Source organism: Brienomyrus brachyistius, chromosome 12, assembly GCF_023856365.1.
Source record: "Brienomyrus brachyistius isolate T26 chromosome 12, BBRACH_0.4, whole genome shotgun sequence".
NCBI lineage: Eukaryota > Metazoa > Chordata > Actinopteri > Osteoglossiformes > Mormyridae > Brienomyrus > Brienomyrus brachyistius.
The window spans coordinates 5,422,345-5,445,175 of NC_064544.1; the positions used below are offsets into that span (position 1 = coordinate 5,422,345).

A 22,831-nucleotide genomic window follows, 5' to 3' on the forward strand; every position below is an offset into this window, starting at 1 on the left:
GAATAAAGCACATCGAATATTTTCAGCTGAATTTGTTCTTTTGAAATTCATTTTGAGGCGAAAATAAATGAACTGAATTCATGTGGCTGAATTATAAAGATGCACTTTATAAGCGGTATGTTTTGAGACTGAATTTTGGAAGCCGAATATTTTTCTATGAATGTTTAAGCAATTACGTTACCATCGAAATGTTTTCAGTTGAAATTTTCAATGTTTAAATGTATAGACATATTGAATTGCAGCCCCTAAAAATTCAAAGCATCATTGATGAAATGCTTTTTATTCCCATCCATCCATCCATTTCCCAAACCGCTTATCCTATTGGGTCGCGGGGATGCTTTTTATTCGATAAGTGTAATTCAAAGTGTATTTTCGCATCGACTACTTTTGTCATTAATTTCATACTCTGTCTTTGTCGGTCACGTGTCCGCACGTGACACGCCCCAATTCGCCATTTTGAGTGAATCGCGGGTGTAAACACATTCGGTTAACAAACTTAGTATTTCATATTGTTGTTTTTCTCCACGAAAATGTAATGTTTTATGTAATCAGTAATAAGCAACTTTCATTACCAGAACACACTAGTAATTTAGGTGTTTAAGAAAGGAAAAGAGTCAAGAACACCAGAAAAATGTCATTGCATGGACATAAACTTTATTGGTAATATTTAAAATGAAATACAAGTGGCAAGCAGAAGACAGGCTCGGTATACAATGAGTTTGTGCAGATCCTTCCAGACGACATGTGGAACGTTACTTGAAACTGTACTTGCAAATGTTTCTAAACTTAAACCATAGCTGCGCATTGGTTTGTCAGAGCACAGCACACAGTGACAGCCTTATTCAGCATTGTGGCTTATAATCCATGCATGGGAATATACACATACATGCACTGATAAACGGGTCATTACAGTTTTGCGGTTTACTGTTGCCTGTGAAAAGCATTCACTCTGGAACGCTAGTTTATCACGAACAGATTAACCCATTTCTGCTACCCTCTGTAGTGAGACTAGCTTGCTGTCGTAGGTTAACCAATGTGAAAATACCAACTTTAGAAGACAAAAAATGCATATTCAGTAATACTACTTAAACAAGAAACATCTTACTTGCCTTTATGAAAATGCAGAGAGCAAACGCATTAAGGGAGATACCGTGTTCACAGTGATCTCCTTCCGTTACCTCCTCTACCTGCTGTCCACATCCTCTTTCCCAATTGAGAAACAGGAAAAATCTTACGATGTTCTCCACCTTTCTGCCGTTTCTACCATGTGACTTAGTATGACAACCTTTCACCCAGCACGAGTGTCCATCTTACCAAAGATAATGCCGGTGTTTTAAAACGTCCTACTTTATCAGAACATCCTACTGTAGTGTAAATTTGTAGTCATGTCTATCAATCCGTGCTACCTTATCAGAATATACTACCATATTATGTGTCCATCGTACATATCTATAAGTAGGACGTTCTGACAGCCAAATTAGCCTATCAATACATGCTTCTTGCTTGTATTTATATAGGTAGAACGTTCTGATAGTCAGATTAACCCAACAGAACATGCTTTCATTCATTTAATGATAACACAGATATTATGAAACTTTAATGGACAAAAAAACACATTATATTCTGATATATCAGATGTTCTGATGGCTGTATCTGGGTTATCAGAATACGCTACCTCTGGTTTATCACCATTAAAGTTCTTTAAGTAGTGATGATATGATCCACTTGGTAAAGCATATTGAGGGAAATTTATCCCAATAATAAAACATATAGTCATATTTCTCCGGATGTCTTTCAGTAGGGGGAAGGGTGATCTTCCAAAAAATATTACCAGTCTCAGGTAATGAGAGTCTGACAGCGTGTCACACCGGTTGCGTATGTTGGCAACCCAGCATTACAATCTTTTTTAACACAAAATCAGCATCCAGGATGTAAGTTATGAGCTGTGTTCCCAATTTTGAAATGCACTGTTAACACTATTCAGACTGAAACAAGCTCACAGACTTGATGTATTTGCACCATTTGAAAGAAGTTATTCCATTAAAGACACTTTACAAAATGGTCATTAAAACCGCTCAACTTCGATTTTAATAATTAAACAAAGTTACTAGTTAACATATAATAAACAAAATACATTGTTTTTTATTCTGATTTAAGTATTCAGAATTTGGGTAGAAAAAAAATGTAAGAGTAAAGTGCATGTCAAAAATCTTCGGTGCTTTTCCTTAAAAACTATTTCAGTATGCATTTTGTTGCAGAAATAGTTTCCCTCATGTTGTGGCTCAAATTTAGCACGTTGAAAATGCGCCCATCTCTGGCCCAGGTCACACTGCACCTGGAAAGATTTAATTAGTCACAGTTAAAAGAAAACCAAAAGCAAATCCAATACTTTCACATGTATCATTTCAGCTATTAAATTCGAATGTTACTTAACTCCCAAAAGTAATCAAGTTTAATGTGAAAAGTTTACCATTTCAATGAAGGTCTCATCTTCATTACTGTCATGCCCTGCTCGTCGGCTCCTCCTGTGTGCCACGCCCCCTGCCTAACCACGTGTGTTTCCCGGATTGTACCCAGCTGTGTCTGATTATTTTCAATCAGTCCTGTGTATTTCAGTCCGTGTCTTACCCGAGTCCTTCGTCCGTCATTGATGTTGTCAATGTCTGTTTCCCGTCCTGCTCCGGTTTCCCCTAATAAAACCCCGTTTTCCCCGTATCCCGCTTGCCTGTCTGCTCCTTACCCGCACGATCGCCCGTCTGCTACACCCCGATCGTGACAATTACATTCCAGCAGAGAGAAAATTATGTAATACTCTGCTGCATTTCCTACGAAAAGATTCAGGTGAGGTAATGTACAGGTAATACATTTATTAAAACACATAATTCTCAAAGCCATTGAATTCTTATATATATATATATATATATATACACACACACACACACACACACACACACACACACAGCCTTCATTTGTTTTTGTTCCATCACAATAATAACTAACAGTAATTTCTTCTGTTCTCCAAAAAAAGTTACTAACATCTCACTGGATGGTTAGATGAACACCGCTTCAGTTCCCAAACCTCTCCTCAGCCATTCCATCTATTTGTAAAGTTTCACCACCAGCTCATTTAATTCACTAATTTAGCTGGTTAAGAAAAGTCAGTGAGATATTGATTAGCCATAGGAGGTGTGTTACTGGTTAATTGAAAAAGTACATGGGGGTATTGGATGGTTGCTGCAAATACTGTGGTGACTTCAGGAGAGGTTCTGAAATGACTGAGCTGGCAAGCTTTCATGGACATGATATACTGAACTTCTACATGAACATGAAGATCATTTCAACATCATTTTCCTTGATGGGCCAAGACTTTCACAAAGTACTATGTGTATATTATACAAGTCTGTGGATTTTAGGAGAGTAAAACAAACTGCAGTGGAAACATTTACACAGTTGTTCACTGACAAAATGAATGAGTGCTTTAAAGGGCCAAACACCATGTTAGAACTGATCCTAAATTAAATACTATGTTAATACAAGTCTGCTCTAATCTGTAGTTTTCCTTAATATTCAATGGAATGTGAGAAACCATTTAATGTCAGTGTTAATAAAAAAAAAAACATAACACTAACCTTTGTTACCATAATACTAACCTTTTGTCTTGAACCTTGACGCGTATCTCCGCAGATTTTGTCGTTGGGATTTATAATATCCCGGAGGATATTTTCCTGAAGACAGATAGTCAAAGATGTCACTCCACCTCTTTTCCATAACTAAAATATGCTTAGTTTTTTGCTTGTTAGAACATATACAAAACGTCTAAAAATTTATATTTTATGAAGTTTTACAAAACATTGACAAAGAATCAATCGATATATGCCTTAATTATAGTAAGCAAGCCGATTAAGGCCACATGCAGTGAGTTAATCCTAACCCTAACCCAGTACCACCTTTTCTTGCAAAAATCACACAATTAGCATGCAATAGCCTCCTGAGACCCAAGGAGAAAAAGTGTCCTTTAATTTTAGGTTATTTGTGATTTTCTATGTCTTAGAAGGGTATAAGACATCTTACAATATAGATTTTTTCTAATTTATTTTTATTTTCACAGCATGTCCTCTGTAGTGTACTACAGGAATAAATACATTTCCTTACATCAGTGAAAAGATAGATGCAATGGACATAAATGAATGGGTGGGGTCTCAGGAGATTACCAGGAGATTTTATTTTACTATTAAAAACAAGTAGTTGCGTCAACTATGTAAAAGGAATTAAGCTGTACTTGGGGATCTACTTGCCGTGCTCTCACTTAGCTGCTAATCATGGAAAAACACCTGGCGGTAGGAAGAATTTATGGGCGTGCAGCCACAAAAAACTGAAATGGCCATGGTAGGAGGGTTCGATAGGTAGGACGAAATGACAGAACACCGGACGCAAATGCTGTTTCCCAGGCTATGCAGTTCCACACACACGCACACGTTGTGAGGACATTGTCTCCTTATAAGGTAAGGTATACCTGATCACACACAAACACACACATTGGTGTACCTATCTAAATGGGGACCTTCCATTCATTTCTATGTGGAAAAAGAGACTCTAATCCTATTGATGGGACACATAACCCCCAGCCAGCCCTAACCTTAACCAAAATTAACCAAAGAAAATACAAGACTTTTGAAATTTTTACTTTTTTGATTGCATTTACAGACTTTGTTTTTCTTTTTATTTATATACACACGTGGACAAAATTGTTGGTACCCTTCAGTCAATGAAAGAAAAACTCACAATGGTCACAGAAATAACTTTAATCTGACAAAAGTAATAATAAATAAAAATTCTACGAAATTTAACTAATAAAAGTCAGACATTGATTTTTAACCATGCTTCAACAGAATTAATTAAAAAAAAAAACTCATGAAACAGGCCTGGACAAAAATTATGGTACCCCTAGAAAAGACTGAAAATAATGTGACCAAAGGGACATGTTAATCCAAGGTGTGTCCACTAATTAGCATCACAGGTGTCTACAATCTTGTAATCAGTCAGTGGACCTATATATAGGGCCCCAGGTAGTCACTGTGTTGTTTGGTGACATGGTGTGTACCACACTCAACATGGACCAGAGGAAGCGAAGGAAAGAGTTGTCTCAGGAGATTAGAAAGAAAATTATAGACAAGCATGTCAAAGGTAAAGGCTATAAGACCATCTCGAAGCAGCTTGATGTTCCTGTGACTACAGTTGCACATGGACCGGCTGAGGCATAGAACCAGGGTGACATACTGGATGATTGTTACCGGGCAAACACACACCCAGTCATACACACAAGGCAATTTAGAGACACAAATTTACCTAAGTACACCTCTTTCCATCTTGGGAGTAAAACAGAGGATCCAGAGAAAATGCATGTAACACTTAAAAGTCATCTTTGAACCCCAACCCCCAAAGTTGTGATGTAACTTCCGTGTCCTGAGTCTCTGCACCGTCCATATCGAAGAATCACCCAACCATCAGTCTGTTTGCCCTGGGCAGAGTCACCTGGGGCCCGTGCCAAGCAGCACAGGGCACAAGGCTGGGGTACATCCTGGGCAGGATGCGAGTCCATCACAGGTCATATACACACACACTCATACACTATGGGAAATTGCAGAAGCACCAATTAGCCTAACCAATGTCTGCAGGAAAACATTCATGCATACACCGAGCAGCAGGGGCATCGCTAGAGACTGTGGGCCCCATGAAGGCATATCATATTGGGCCCCCCACTCCAGACCAATCCAGCTATTCTCCAAATTTTTTAGGCCGCCTGTCATCCAGGGGCCCTTGGAATCATCCTAACTTTCCCCCACCATTACGGCACCCCTGCCAAGCAGTGATGAGATTCAAAGCCCCAAACCCATCGGTGACAGACAACAGGGCCTCCAGCTAAGCCTCCATGACACCCTACTTTCAAGTCAATACATAGTTATCCCTTATCCTACAGTACCAATACATTCCATGTTATTACTTAAAAGCTTGTTTGCCATCCGTCAATGCTGATAGCTTTCAGTAACTTCAATTAACCATTAATTGTGTTAACATGATTAGTGTTTCCCCTACCATTATATTAGGGGGATGCTTCCCCCCCCCCCAATGTCACCTCTCGCCCCCCCTTGAATATCAAGTTCATTCTATTTAATTTTATTTTCCATAAAGTGCCAGATCACAACAGGAATCCTTTAAGGTAACCTTTCCTATAGAACATTACATTGTCCTTTTATTAAACAAATTAAATAGCCTAATGTTAATTATCTTATTTACGCAACTGCTTGTCATTTTGGTCTCTACACGGTCCCGTGTTTATAATTCTCATCTGCTCTCTGTATCGCGCATGGCGGAGTTCCGCCTCGACGCGTGTGCACAGACACGTGTGCGCACACACAGACAAAAATATCACCATTTTTTGACTGCTGTCATTAAAAGAAACACATGAACACCATGAATCCTGTCGGTGTCCGTCTGCCCCCCCCCACCCCGCCCCCAATAGCTGTAAGCCTTGGGGGAACGCTGATGATGAAACTAATATGGGTTTATTTTGACCCCAATATGATGTAATTGAAATTAACACAGTCATTTAAACTACAAAACTTTTAACACACACACACAGACAGGTATCTTTTTTAAATAATGATTTAATATTATTTTTTAAACCAATCAGCATACTCTCTACTAGCGTAAACAATGAAATAGCAGATGCCTTATATGAATGGACCTCTGTGATGTCACGACGCACTAGAATTTGTCAACGGAGATTTTGCTATATAAATAGCAGCTTCCCACCTTCACATTTCATTTTTAGAGGAAGCACTGGTGAAAGAAGCAAGCCTATCAATTCATTATGGGATTAAGCTGCACAAAAACGAATGTGCGCTTTCCTGAGGTTTTTCAAGATGAGGAAAAATTCATCCCGAGACACAGACAGGGATGTATATGGTGGCTGATGTCGGCCATGAGATGCTTAACGATTGCCCTGCTGATGAAGAAAACGTACAGCAGGAGAGCAGCCCAGTGGCCAGGCCTGGCTCAGACGAAGGCAAACATGAAGGAGAGCAGCCCAGTGGCCAGGCCTGGCTCTGACGAAGGCAAACATGAAGGAGAGCAGCCCAGTGGCCAGGCCTGGCTCTGACGAAGGCAAACATGAAGGAGAGCAGCCCAGTGGCCAGGCCTGGCTCAGACAAAGACAAAGATGAAGGAGAGCAGCCCAGTGGCCAGGCCTGGCTCAGACAAAGACAAAGATGAAGGAGAGCAGCCCAGTAGCCAGGCCTGGCTCTGACACGCGAAAGATAGACAGTGAGCGGCTAAGACGACGCATTGTCAGGAGCCGGCTGGGCAGGGGCGCACAGCCAGTAAAGAATGAAGCGACTCTACCCTGGACCGGAGGCATACGAAGTCTTAAGGCGACTTGGGGACAGAGCCTGAGGCGCAACGGAGAAGAGCCATGAGGAGATTCAGTAAAAGGCGGCAAGTGCCGACACGCACAAAGTCGGACACAACTATATGATTACCATGAAAACAAAAAATAAAGTGTATAGCTATTTTACATACTGAGTGGTTGGTGAGTTTTATTCCTCCTATTGTCATTTACTTGTCAGTTACTACACTTTCAGATATGCTGTCTTCAAAAAAAAAAAAAAAACAATCGCTAAAATTATTGTATTGTACATATAACCTCAAATGTCAGTTCGCTAGAGATATTCTGATTATGGGATTCACATTTGATTATGGATGGTGATACAGAGGTTTCCATTCCGAATGTGCAGAGATGGGTGCTGAAGACATACAGGCCTTTGCGTCTATTTTGTCTGAAGGTAAGATTGCCGCCAAGTTACAAACTGATAAAATGAAACACTGCTTCTGTGGCGTCGGGCGGACCGAGGCGTCGCGGGAGCAGAGAGAGACACAGACTATGTAATATTTCAGAAATTTTGGAAAACTTCTAAAAACGCAGAAATATCGGAAAGTCTCCTGAACCCAAGTCCTATTCACAATCAGCGGTGGCCATAGGCCTGGCCTTTCATTTCCCGCAGCTTTGACACTGGTTTCATGTTTACAGTCTCACTTATCCGACTTTCTGTAATGCTTTTTCACAAAAGGGGGACTATAGCGATCTCGTTTTCAAATGTCGCAACTCCAGAATCGTGCGATATAAGGGGCCCTGCAAACAGTTTTAGCTGCCCACAGTTTTTGCTTCCTCAATTTTGCTGAATATTTAAAACCAGTAATTCTGTGAAAAAGTTGGGCTTAGACTCTCCTGAGAGAAGGTTGGCCTTCCCAGGCTATGCAGTTCCACATGCACACAAACACGTGTTGGTACTATAGAATAAGGGATAACACACACACACACACAGGTATTTTTTTTAAATAATGATTTAATATTATTTTTTAAACCAATCAGGATACTCTCTGCTGGCGTAAACAATGAAATGACAGATGCCTTATATGGATGGACCTCTGTGATGTCACAACAGATTTTGCTATATAAATAGCAGTTTCACCTTCACATTTCATTCTTACAGACTCTCTTAGAGGAAGCATTAGTGGAAGAGAAGCTAAGGTATCATTAATATGGAATTAAGCTGCACAAAGGCAAAGGGCCCTAAACAGCAAAAATGTTCAGGGCCTAAAGAAGAAGTGCGGTTTCCTAAGCTTTTTGAAGAAGATGAGGAACAATACACGGCGAGACACAGACAGGGATACGGTGGCTGAAGTCGTTCTGAACGATTGCTCTGTTGGTGAGGAAGACAGTAATGTACAGCAGGAGGGCTGCCCAGTGGCCAGGCCTGGCTCAGACAAAGGCACAGAGGAAGGACAGCAGGAGGGCTGCCCAGTTGCCAGGCCTGCCTCAGACAAAGGCACAGACGAAGGACAGCAGGAGGGTTGCCCAGTGGCCAGGCCTGGCTCAGACAAAGGCACAGACGAAGGACAGCAGGAGGGTTGCCCAGTGGCCAGGCCTGGCTCAGACAAAGGCACAGACGAAGGACAGCAGGAGGGCTGCCCAGTGGCCAGGCCTGCCTCAGACAAAGGCACAGACGAAGGACAGCAGGAGGGTTGCCCAGTGGCCAGGCCTGGCTCAGACAAAGGCACAGACGAAGGACAGCAGGACGGCTGCCCAGTTGCCAGGCCTGCCTCAGACATGCTAAAGATAGACAGTGAGCAGCTAAGACGCCGGATTGTCAGGAGCCGGCTGGGCAGGGGCGCACAGCCAATAAAGAAAATGAAGCCACTGAGTTCTACCCTGGACCAGAGGAACACAAAGTCTGAAGGCGACTTGGGGAAAGAGCCTGAGGCGCAACCGAGAAGGCCAATGAGGAGATTTAATAAAAGGCGGCAAGTGTCGACATGCACGAAGTCGGACACCGAAATGTTCATACTGACCACGGTCCGCCAATGAGGACTGTAAACTGGACCAGGAGAGGGACATGGAGGACAGAGACAACTAACCCAGCAGCCTCACATATGCTTATTATACAAGTGCCATGAAAACAAAAAATAAAGTGTATAGCTGACGCACATGCTGAGTGGTTGGTGAGTTTTATTCCTCCTATTGCCATTTACTTCAGCCGAAACATACAGGTCAGACTTTCAGATATGCAGCCTTAAAACAACAATCGCTAAAATTATTGTATTGTACATATAACCTCAAATGTCAGTTCGCTAGAGATATTCTGATTATGGGATTCACATTTGATTATGGATGGTGATACAGAGGTTTCCATTCCGAATGTGCAGAGATGGGTGCTGAAGACATACAGGCCTTTGCGTCTATTTTGTCTGAAGGTAAGATTGCCGCCAAGTTACAAACTGATAAAATGAAACACTGCTTCTGTGGCGTCGGGCGGACCGAGGCGTCGCGGGAGCAGAGAGAGACACAGACTACGTAATATTTCAGAAATTTTGGAAAACTTCTAAAAACGCAGAAATATCGGAAAGTCTCCTGAACCCAAGTCCTATTCACAATCAGCGGTGGCCATAGGCCTGGCCTTTCATTTCCCGCAGCTTTGACACTGGTTTCATGTTTACAGTCTCACTTATCCGACTTTCTGTAATGCTTTTTCACAAAAGGGGGACTATAGCGATCTCGTTTTCAAATGTCGCAACTCCAGAATCGTGCGATATAAGGGGCCCTGCAAACAGTTTTAGCTGCCCACAGCTTTCCACGTTGTTCACCATGTGGACGTTTTTGCTTCCTCAATTTTGCTGAATATTTAAAACCAGTAATTCTGTGAAAAAGTTGGGCTTAGACTCTCCTGAGAGAAGGTTGGCCTTCCCAAGCTATGCAGTTCCACATGCACACACACACGTGTTGGTACTGTAGAATAAGGGATAACACACACACACACACACACACAGGTATTTTTTTTTAATAATGATTTAATATTATTTTTTAAACCAATCAAGATACTCTCTGCTGGCGTAAACAATGAAATGACAGATGCCTTATATGGATGGACCTCTGTGATGTCACAACAGATTTTGCTATATAAATAGCAGTTTCACCTTCACATTTCATTCTTACAGACTCTCTTAGAGGAAGCATTAGTGGAAGAGAAGCTAAGCTATCATTAATATGGAATTAAGCTGCACAAAGGCAAAGGGCCCTAAACAGCAAAAATGTTCAGGGCCTAAAGAAGAAGTGCGGTTTCCTAAGCTTTTTGAAGAAGATGAGGAACAATACACGGCGAGACACAGACAGGGATACGGTGGCTGAAGTCGTTCTGAACGATTGCTCTGTTGGTGAGGAAGACAGTAATGTACAGCAGGAGGGCTGCCCAGTGGCCAGGCCTGCCTCAGACAAAGGCACAGACGAAGGACAGCAGGAGGGCTGCCCAGTGGCCAGGCCTGGCTCAGACAAAGGCACAGACGAAGGACAGCAGGAGGGCTGCCCAGTGGCCAGGCCTGGCTCAGACAAAGGCACAGACGAAGGACAGCAGGAGGGTTGCCCAGTGGCCAGGCCTGGCTCAGACAAAGGCACAGACGAAGGACAGCAGGACGGCTGCCCAGTTGCCAGGCCTGCCTCAGACATGCTAAAGATAGACAGTGAGCAGCTAAGACGCCGGATTGTCAGGAGCCGGCTGGGCAGGGGCGCACAGCCAATAAAGAAAATGAAGCCACTGAGTTCTACCCTGGACCAGAGGAACACAAAGTCTGAAGGCGACTTGGGGAAAGAGCCTGAGGTGCAACCGAGAAGGCCAATGAGGAGATTTAATAAAAGGCGGCAAGTGTCGACATGATGAAGTCGGACACCGAAATGTTCATACTGACCACGGTCCGCCAATGAGGACTGTAAACTGGACCAGGAGAGGGACATGGAGGACAGAGACAACTAACCCAGCAGCCTCACATATGCTTATTATACAAGTGCCATGAAAACAAAAAATAAAGTGTATAGCTGACGCACATGCTGAGTGGTTGGTGAGTTTTATTCCTCCTATTGCCATTTACTTCAGCCGAAACATACAGGTCAGACTTTCAGATATGCAGCCTTAAAACAACAATCGCTAAAATTATTGTATTGTACATATAACCTCAAATGTCAGTTCGCTAGAGATATTCTGATTATGGGATTCACATTTGATTATGGATGGTGATACAGAGGTTTCCATTCCGAATGTGCAGAGATGGGTGCTGAAGACATACAGGCCTTTGCGTCTATTTTGTCTGAAGGTAAGATTGCCGCCAAGTTACAAACTGATAAAATGAAACACTGCTTCTGTGGCGTCGGGCGGACCGAGGCGTCGCGGGAGCAGAGAGAGACACAGACTACGTAATATTTCAGAAATTTTGGAAAACTTCTAAAAACGCAGAAATATCGGAAAGTCTCCTGAACCCAAGTCCTATTCACAATCAGCGGTGGCCATAGGCCTGGCCTTTCATTTCCCGCAGCTTTGACACTGGTTTCATGTTTACAGTCTCACTTATCCGACTTTCTGTAATGCTTTTTCACAAAAGGGGGACTATAGCGATCTCGTTTTCAAATGTCGCAACTCCAGAATCGTGCGATATAAGGGGCCCTGCAAACAGTTTTAGCTGCCCACAGCTTTCCACGTTGTTCACCATGTGGACGTTTTTGCTTCCTCAATTTTGCTGAATATTTAAAACCAGTAATTCTGTGAAAAAGTTGGGCTTAGACTCTCCTGAGAGAAGGTTGGCCTTCCCAAGCTATGCAGTTCCACATGCACACACACACGTGTTGGTACTGTAGAATAAGGGATAACACACACACACACACACACACACAGGTATTTTTTTTTAATAATGATTTAATATTATTTTTTAAACCAATCAAGATACTCTCTGCTGGCGTAAACAATGAAATGACAGATGCCTTATATGGATGGACCTCTGTGATGTCACAACAGATTTTGCTATATAAATAGCAGTTTCACCTTCACATTTCATTCTTACAGACTCTCTTAGAGGAAGCATTAGTGGAAGAGAAGCTAAGCTATCATTAATATGGAATTAAGCTGCACAAAGGCAAAGGGCCCTAAACAGCAAAAATGTTCAGGGCCTAAAGAAGAAGTGCGGTTTCCTAAGCTTTTTGAAGAAGATGAGGAACAATACACGGCGAGACACAGACAGGGATACGGTGGCTGAAGTGGTTCTGAACGATTGCTCTGTTGGTGAGGAAGACAGTAATGTACAGCAGGAGGGCTGCCCAGTGGCCAGGCCTGCCTCAGACAAAGGCACAGACGAAGGACAGCAGGAGGGCTGCCCAGTGGCCAGGCCTGGCTCAGACAAAGGCACAGACGAAGGACAGCAGGAGGGCTGCCCAGTGGCCAGGCCTGGCTCAGACAAAGGCACAGACGAAGGACAGCAGGAGGGTTGCCCAGTGGCCAGGCCTGGCTCAGACAAAGGCACAGACGAAGGACAGCAGGACGGCTGCCCAGTTGCCAGGCCTGCCTCAGACATGCTAAAGATAGACAGTGAGCAGCTAAGACGCCGGATTGTCAGGAGCCGGCTGGGCAGGGGCGCACAGCCAATAAAGAAAATGAAGCCACTGAGTTCTACCCTGGACCAAAGGAACACAAAGTCTGAAGGCGACTTGGGGAAAGAGCCTGAGGTGCAACCGAGAAGGCCAATGAGGAGATTTAATAAAAGGCGGCAAGTGTCGACATGATGAAGTCGGACACCGAAATGTTCATACTGACCACGGTCCGCCAATGAGGACTGTAAACTGGACCAGGAGAGGGACATGGAGGACAGAGACAACTAACCCAGCAGCCTCACATATGCTTATTATACAAGTGCCATGAAAACAAAAAATAAAGTGTATAGCTGACGCACATGCTGAGTGGTTGGTGAGTTTTATTCCTCCTATTGCCATTTACTTCAGCCGAAACATACAGGTCAGACTTTCAGATATGCAGCCTTAAAACAACAATCGCTAAAATTATTGTATTGTACATATAACCTCAAATGTCAGTTCGCTAGAGATATTCTGATTATGGGATTCACATTTGATTATGGATGGTGATACAGAGGTTTCCATTCCGAATGTGCAGAGATGGGTGCTGAAGACATACAGGCCTTTGCGTCTATTTTGTCTGAAGGTAAGATTGCCGCCAAGTTACAAACTGATAAAATGAAACACTGCTTCTGTGGCGTCGGGCGGACCGAGGCGTCGCGGGAGCAGAGAGAGACACAGACTACGTAATATTTCAGAAATTTTGGAAAACTTCTAAAAACGCAGAAATATCGGAAAGTCTCCTGAACCCAAGTCCTATTCACAATCAGCGGTGGCCATAGGCCTGGCCTTTCATTTCCCGCAGCTTTGACACTGGTTTCATGTTTACAGTCTCACTTATCCGACTTTCTGTAATGCTTTTTCACAAAAGGGGGACTATAGCGATCTCATTTTCAAATGTCGCAACTCCAGAATCGTGCGATATAAGGGGCCCTGCAAACAGTTTTAGCTGCCCACAGCTTTCCACGTTGTTCACCATGTGGACGTTTTTGCTTCCTCAATTTTGCTGAATATTTAAAACCAGTAATTCTGTGAAAAAGTTGGGCTTAGACTCTCCTGAGAGAAGGTTGGCCTTCCCAGGCTATGCAGTTCCACATGCACACACACACGTGTTGGTACTGTAGAATAAGGGATAACACACACACACACACAGGTATTTTTTTTAAATAATGATTTAATATTATTTTTTAAACCAATCAGGATACTCTCTGCTGGCGTAAACAATGAAATGACAGATGCCTTATATGGATGGACCTCTGATGTCACAACAGATTTTACTATATAAATAGCAGTTTCACCTTCACATTTCATTCTTACAGACTCTCTTAGAGGAAGCATTAGTGGAAGAGAAGCTAAGCTATCATTAATATGGAATTAAGCTGCACAAAGGCAAAGGGCCCTAAACAGCAAAAATGTTCAGGGCCTAAAGAAGAAGTGCGGTTTCCTAAGCTTTTTGAAGAAGATGAGGAACAATACACGGCGAGACACAGACAGGGATACGGTGGCTGAAGTGGTTCTGAACGATTGCTCTGTTGGTGAGGAAGACAGTAATGTACGGCAGGAGGGCTGCCCAGTGGCCAGGCCTGCCTCAGACAAAGGCACAGACGAAGGACAGCAGGAGGGCTGCCCAGTTGCCAGGCCTGCCTCAGACAAAGGCACAGACGAAGGACAGCAGGAGGGCTGCCCAGTTGCCAGGCCTGCCTCAGACATGCTAAAGATAGACAGTGAGCAGCTAAGACGCCGGATTGTCAGGAGCCGGCTGGGCAGGGGCGCACAGCCAATAAAGAAAATGAAGCCACTGAGTTCTACCCTGGACCAGAGGAACACAAAGTCTGAAGGCGACTTGGGGAAAGAGCCTGAGGCGCAACCGAGAAGGCCAATGAGGAGATTTAATAAAAGGCGGCAAGTGTCGACATGCACGAAGTCGGACACCGAAATGTTCATACTGACCACGGTCCGCCAATGAGGACTGTAAACTGGACCAGGAGAGGGACATGGAGGACAGAGACAACTAACCCAGCAGCCTCACATATGCTTATTATACAAGTGCCATGAAAACAAAAAATAAAGTGTATAGCTGACGCACATGCTGAGTGGTTGGTGAGTTTTATTCCTCCTATTGCCATTTACTTCAGCCGAAACATACAGGTCAGACTTTCAGATATGCAGCCTTAAAACAATAATCGCTAAAATTATTGTATTGTACATATAACCTCAAATGTCAGTTCGCTAGAGATATTCTGATTATGGGATTCAAATTTGAGTATGGATGGTGATTCAGAGGTTTCCATTCCGAATGTGCAGAGATAGGTGCTGAAGACATACAGGCCTTTGCGTCTATTTTGTCTGAAGGTAAGATTGCCGCCAAGTTACAAACTGATAAAATGAAACACTGCTTCTGTGGCGTCGGGCGGACCGAGGCGTCGCGGGAGCAGAGAGAGACACAGACTACGTAATATTTCAGAAATTTTGGAAAACTTCTAAAAACGCAGAAATATCGGAAAGTCTCCTGAACCCAAGTCCTATTCACAATCAGCGGTGGCCATAGGCCTGGCCTTTCATTTCCCGCAGCTTTGACACTGGTTTCATGTTTACAGTCTCACTTATCCGACTTTCTGTAATGCTTTTTCACAAAAGGGGGACTATAGCGATCTCGTTTTCAAATGTCGCAACTCCAGAATCGTGCGATATAAGGGGCCCTGCAAACAGTTTTAGCTGCCCACAGCTTTCCACGTTGTTCACCATGTGGACGTTTTTGCTTCCTCAATTTTGCTGAATATTTAAAACCAGTAATTCTGTGAAAAAGTTGGGCTTAGACTCTCCTGAGAGAAGGTTGGCCTTCCCAGGCTATGCAGTTCCACATGCACACACACACGTGTTGGTACTGTAGAATAAGGGATAACACACACACACACACACAGGTATTTTTTTTAAATAATGATTTAATATTATTTTTTAAACCAATCAGGATACTCTCTGCTGGCGTAAACAATGAAATGACAGATGCCTTATATGGATGGACCTCTGTGATGTCACAACAGATTTTGCTATATAAATAGCAGTTTCACCTTCACATTTCATTCTTACAGACTCTCTTAGAGGAAGCATTAGTGGAAGAGAAGCTAAGCTATCATTAATATGGAATTAAGCTGCACAAAGGCAAAGGGCCCTAAACAGCAAAAATGTTCAGGGCCTAAAGAAGAAGTGCGGTTTCCTAAGCTTTTTGAAGAAGATGAGGAACAATACACGGTGAGACACAGACAGGGATACGGTGGCTGAAGTGGTTCTGAACGATTGCTCTGTTGGTGAGGAAGACAGTAATGTACAGCAGGAGGGTTGCCCAGTGGCCAGGCCTGGCTCAGACAAAGGCACAGAGGAAGGACAGCAGGAGGGCTGCCCAGTTGCTAGGCCTGGCTCAGACAAAGGCACAGAGGAAGGACAGCAGGAGGGCTGCCCAGTTGCCAGGCCTGCCTCAGACAAAGGCACAGACGAAGGACAGCAGGAGGGCTGCCCAGTTGCTAGGCCTGCCTCAGACAAAGGCACAGACGAAGGACAGCAGGAGGGCTGCCCAGTGGCCAGGCCTGGCTCAGACAAAGGCACAGACGAAGGACAGCAGGAGGGCTGCCCAGTGGCCAGGCCTGGCTCAGACAAAGGCACAGACGAAGGACAGCAGGAGGGCTGCCCAGTTGCCAGGCCTGCCTCAGACATGCTAAAGATAGACAGTGAGCAGCTAAGACGCCGGATTGTCAGGAGCCGGCTGGGCAGGGGCGCACAGCCAATAAAGAAAATGAAGCCACTGAGTTCTACCCTGGACCAGAGGAACACAAAGTCTGAAGGCGACTTGGGGAAAGAGCCTGAGGCGCAACCGAGAAGGCCAATGAGGAGATTTAATAAAAGGCGGCAAGTGTCGACATGCACGAAGTCGGACACCGAAATGTTCATACTGACCACGGTCCGCCAATGAGGACTGTAAACTGGACCAGGAGAGGGACATGGAGGACAGAGACAACTAACCCAGCAGCCTCACATATGCTTATTATACAAGTGCCATGAAAACAAAAAATAAAGTGTATAGCTGACGCACATGCTGAGTGGTTGGTGAGTTTTATTCCTCCTATTGCCATTTACTTCAGCCGAAACATACAGGTCAGACTTTCAGATATGCAGCCTTAAAACAACAATCGCTAAAATTATTGTATTGTACATATAACCTCAAATGTCAGTTCGCTAGAGATATTCTGATTATGGGATTCACATTTGATTATGGATGGTGATACAGAGGTTTCCATTCCGAATGTGCAGAGATGGGTGCTGAAGACATACAGGCCTTTGCATCTATTTTGTCTGAAGGTAAGATTGCCGCCAAGTTACAAACTGATAAAATGAAACACTGCTTCTGTGGCGTCGGGCGGACCGAGGTGTCGCGGGAGCAGAGAGAGACACAGACTACGTAATATTTCAGAAATTTTGGAAAACTTCTAAAAACGCAGAAATATCGGAAAGTCTCCTGAACCCAAGTCCTATTCACAATCAGCGGTGGCCATAGGCCTGGCCTTTCATTTCCCGCAGCTTTGACACTGGATTCATGTTTACAGTCTCACTTATCCGACTTTCTGTAATGCTTTTTCACAAAAGGGGGACTATAGCGATCTCGTTTTCAAATGTCGCAACTCCAGAATCGTGCCGATGATTCTTGTCATATAAGGGGTCCTGCAAACAGTTTTAGCTGCCCACAGCTGAGTTTTTTTTAAATAAAATTGTGGTTATGAAAAATGTCCCCAAAAAGTAAGTTTTGAGTTTTATCACACTTTGGGGACATTTTGATCGCCAAATCTGATCTGTGCAAACACACACAGACAGACACTGTTCAGCCACAACATTAAAACCACTGGCAAGTGAATATGCAAAATATGTAAAAATAAAGTAAATGTATTGATTATCTCATTACAATGGCAGTACAATATGTGCGTGTGTGTGCGCGCAAATTCCTCATCCTACTGCCTCGAATGAGACGATTTCAATCACTCACTGGTGTTTTTTTTTAATCATGCCAATTTTTTTTATGAATTTGTCAATTTATTTCTCATAATGTCACATCATTGTTTTCCATTTCTGCGTTGGTTAGTGCTTTTAAAAATACTAATTTCCACTTATGCTGTTTTAATAAATGGAACTATTTATTCAGTTCATGTTTTCCATGGTCCTAATTTAAAGTATCACACAAAATCAAGGAGTCAATTTGAAGAAGACACAGATGGACCGGAGACACAGCAAAAACATGGACCGGCTGAGGCATAGAACCAGGGTAACATCCTGGATGATTGTTACCGGGCAAACACACACCCAGTCATACACACAAGGCAATTTAGAGACACAAATTTACCTAAATACACCTCTTTCCATCTTGGGAGTAAAACAGAGGATCCAGAGAAAATGCATGCAACACTTGAAAGTCATCTTTGACCACCAAACCCCAAAGGTATGATGTAACTTCTGTGTCCTGAGCCTTTGCGCTTTCCATATCGAAGAATCACCCAACCATCAGTCTGCTTGCCCTGGGCAGAGTCACCTGGGGCCCGTGCCAAGCAGCACGGGGCACAAGGCTAAGGTACATCCTGGGCAGGATGCGAGTCCATCACAGGTCATATACACACACACTCGTACACTATGGAACATATACCGAGCAGCAGGGGCATTGCTAGAGACTGTGGGCCCCATGAAGGTATATCATATTGGGCCCCCCACTCCAGACCAATCCAGCTATTCTCCAAATTTTTTAGGCCGCCTGTCATCCAGGGGCCCTTGGAATCATCCTAACTTTCCCCCACCATTACGGCACCCCTGCCAAGCAGTGATGAGATTCAAAGCCCCAAACCCATCGGTGACAGACAACAGGGCCTCCAGCTAAGCCTCCATGACACCCTACTTTCAAGTCAATACATATTTAAAAGTGTTGAAGTTCAAATGACCGTGTGCTAATTTCAATTATATTATATTGGGGTTAAAATGAACCCATATTAATATAATCATCAGCGTTCCCCCTAGGCTTACAGCTATTGGAGGGAGGGGGAGGGGGAGGGGGGGGGCAGATGGACACCGACAGGATTCATGGTGTTCATGTGTTTCTTTTAATGACACCAGTTAAAAAGCGCAGATATTTTTGTCTGTGTGCACGCGCGTTGGGGCGGAACTCCGCCATGCGCGATACAGAGAGCAGATGAGAATTGTAAACACGCGACCATGTAGAGACAAAAATGACAAGCTGTGGCGTAAATAAGATAAATAACATTAGGCTATTTAGTTTGTTTAATAAAAGGACAATGTATAGACCTGTTCTATAGGGAAGGAAACCTTAAATGACTTTTATTGTGATCTGCTGCTATGTAGAAAATAAAATTAAATGAAATTAACTTGACCTTCAAGGTGGGCGGGAGGTGACATTGGGGGGGCAGGAGCGACCCCCTAATATAATGGTAGGGGAAACACTGATCATATTAACACAATTAATGTTTACTTGAAGTTACTGAAAGCTATCAGCAGTGAAGGATTGCAAACAAGCTTTTAAGTAATAACATGGATTGTATTGGTAGGATAAGGGATAAGACACACACACAGAGACAGGTGTTTTTTTTTATTATTTTTTAAACCAATCAGCATACTCTATACTGGCATGGAAAATGAAATGACACATGCCTTATATGGATGGACCTCTGATGTCACTACGCACTAGAATTCCGGAACTTGTCAACGGAGATTTTGCTATATAAATAGCAGTTTGACCTTCACATTTCATTCTTAGAGACTCTCTCAAAGGAAGCATTAGTAGAAGAGAACTTTAGCTATCATTATTATGGGATTAAGCTGCACTAAGGCACAAGGCCCGAAACAGCAAAATGTTCAGGGCCCAAAGAAGTGCGGTTTCCTTAACTTTTTGAAAAAGATGAGAAAAAATACAAAGCGAGATACCGACAGGGATACGGTTGCCATGCCCGGCTCTGATGAAGGCAAGGATAAAGGAGAGCAGGAGATCTGCCCAGTGGCCATGCCCGGCTCTAAGGAAGCCAAGGATAAAGGTGAGCAGGAGAGCTGCCCAGTGGCCATGGCCGGCTCTGAGGAAGCCAAGGATAAAGGAGAGCAGGAGAGCTGCCCAGTGGCCATGCCTGGCTCTGAGGAAGCCAAGGATAAAGGAGAGCAGGAGAGCTGCCCAGTGGCCATGCCTGGCTCTGAGGAAGCCAAGGATGAAGGAGAGCAGGAGAGCTGCCCAGTGGCCATGGCCGGCTCTGAGGAAGCCAAGGATAAAGGAGAGCAGGAGAGCTGCCCAGTGGCCATGCCCGGCTCTGAGGAAGCCAAGGATGAAGGAGAGCAGGAGAGCTGCCCAGTGGCCACGCCTGCCTCTGACGCGGGCAATGAGGAGGGAGAGAAGGAAATGAGCCCAGTGGCCATGCCCGGCTCCGACGCATACATAAATTGTGAGCGGTTAAGACGACGCATCGTCAGGAGCCGATTGGGCAGGAGCGCAGAGCCTAAAAAAGAAGTGAAGCCACTGAGGTCTAAACACGACCGTAGGCAGAGTCAATCGGAAGGCGATTTAGGAAAGGAGCCGGAGCCGCAACCAAGGAGGCCCATGCGGCAATTAAATAGAAGGAGGCAAATGCCGACATGTACAAAATCGGACGGCGAAATGTACAGACCGACCACAGTCCGCCGTTGATGAGAGAGACGTGGAGGACGGAGACAACCAAGCAGCCTAACATATACCTATTAAATAAGTGTTGTATTATATAAAACAAAAAATAAATTGTATAGCTGACGCACATGTTGAGTGGTTGGTGAGTTTTATTCCTCCTATTGTCATTTACGTTAGCCGAAACGTACAGGTCAGACTTTCAGATATGCCGTCTTTAAAAATAATAAAAATTAATTTAGAAAGCCGCCCAGTCCCCACCTCAGTGACGATGCCAGTCGCGTCCCCTCGGTGCCCTGCCTAGCTGCTGGCCGGTGCTGGAATGTCGGTTCCCGGCCGGCTCCGACCCTTCTTCCGCGCCTTAACGGCACCCGGCTCATCTTCCAGCGGTGACCATGCCCAGCGCCTCACACAGCCAGGCTCCCTTCTCCGCGGGCAGCCAGCGCATGGGGCTGCTGGAGACTTCCGGCGGTGCGGCTTCTCGTCACTGCCGAGTGGGAAGCGGCTTGAGTCCGCTGCAGCGCCGCCCTCCTCGGTCGCCGAGGTTTTGGCGGGCAGGCGGGTCCGGTGCGTCCCGGATCCCCGGCGTCTCCTGCTCGCCTGCCGGAGGCCGAGCAGCAAGGTAAGTTTGGTGATAATTAATGCGGCCTGCGAACTTGCCGCTTGCTGCATGTTGAGCGCGCTTCTCTACCGGCAGGCAGCCTGTCGCTCATCCTGCTGGTCCCGGGTGTAGGAGGTCGAATTTCGGACCGCATTTTAAACCACGGAAGTTGTGGCAGCGTATTTGAAACAGCGAAAATAACAGAACTTAATATCGTACAGCAGAAATAAGAGGACTGAATATCACCGCTTGAATAATAACGATGCGAATAAAGCACATCGAATATTTTCAGCTGAATTTGTTCTTTTGAAATTTATTTTGAGGCGAAAATAAATGAACTGAATTCATGTGGCTGAATTATAAAGATGCACTTTATAAGCGGTATGTTTTGAGACTGAATTTTGGAAGCCGAATATTTTTCTATGAATGTTTAAGCAATTACGTTACAATTTAAATGTTTTCAGTTGAAATTTTCAATGTTTTAAATGTATAGACATATTGAATTGCAGCCCCTAAAAATTCAAAGCACCATTGATGAAATGCTTTTTATTCCCATCCATCCATCCATTTCCCAAACCGCTTATCCTATTGGGTCGCGGGGATGCTTTTTATTCGATAAGTGTAATTCAAAGTGTATTTTCGCATCGACTACTTTTGTCATTAATTTCATACTCGGTCTTTGTCGGTCACGTGTCCGCACGTGACACGCCCCAATTCGCCATTTTGAGTGTATCGCGGGTGTAAACACATTCGGTTAACAAACTTAGTATTTCATATTGTTGTTTTTCTCCACGAAAATGTAATGTTTTATGTAATCAGTAATAAGCAACTTTCATTACCAAAACACACTAGTAATTTAGGTGTTTAAGAAAGGAAAAGAGTCAAGAACACCAGAAAAATGTCATTGCATGGACATAAACTTTATTGGTAATATTTAAAATGAAATACAAGTGGCAAGCAGAAGACAGGCTCGGTATACAATGAGTTTGTGCAGATCCTTCCAGACGACATGTGGAACGTTACTTGAAACTGTACTTGCAAATGTTTCTAAACTTAAACCATAGCTGCGCATTGGTTTGTCAGAGCACAGCACACAGTGACAGCCTTATTCAGCATTGTGGCTTATAATCCATGCATGGGAATATACACATACATGCACTGATAAACGGGTCATTACAGTTTTGCGGTTTACTGTTGCCTGTGAAAAGCATTCACTCTGGAACGCTAGTTTATCACGAACAGATTAACCCATTTCTGCTACCCTCTGTAGTGAGACTAGCTTGCTGTCGTAGGTTAACCAATGTGAAAATACCAACTTTAGAAGACAAAAAAAATGCATATTCAGTAATACTACTTAAACAAGAAACATCTTACTTGCCTTTATGAAAATGCAGAGAGCAAACACGCATTAAGGGAGATACCGTGTTCACAGTGATCTCCTTCCGTTACCTCCTCTACCTGCTGTCCACATCCTCTTTCCCAATTGAGAAACAGGAAAAATCTCACGATGTTCTCCACCTTTCTGCCGTTTCTACCATGTGACTTA

General features: G+C 43.9%; 1 protein-coding gene across 1 annotated transcript in view; it reads left to right on the forward strand.

Annotated features, from left to right (window-relative positions):
- The window catches only part of LOC125705209 (uncharacterized), a 170,038-nt gene that overhangs the window by 71,533 nt on the left and 75,674 nt on the right, over window positions 1-22,831 (forward strand). Inside the window, exon 2 of the mRNA XM_048971648.1 lies at window positions 20,017-20,073. Within this exon, the coding sequence (XP_048827605.1) occupies window positions 20,017-20,073 (57 nt within the window). The remainder of the gene's footprint in view (window positions 1-20,016; window positions 20,074-22,831) is intronic.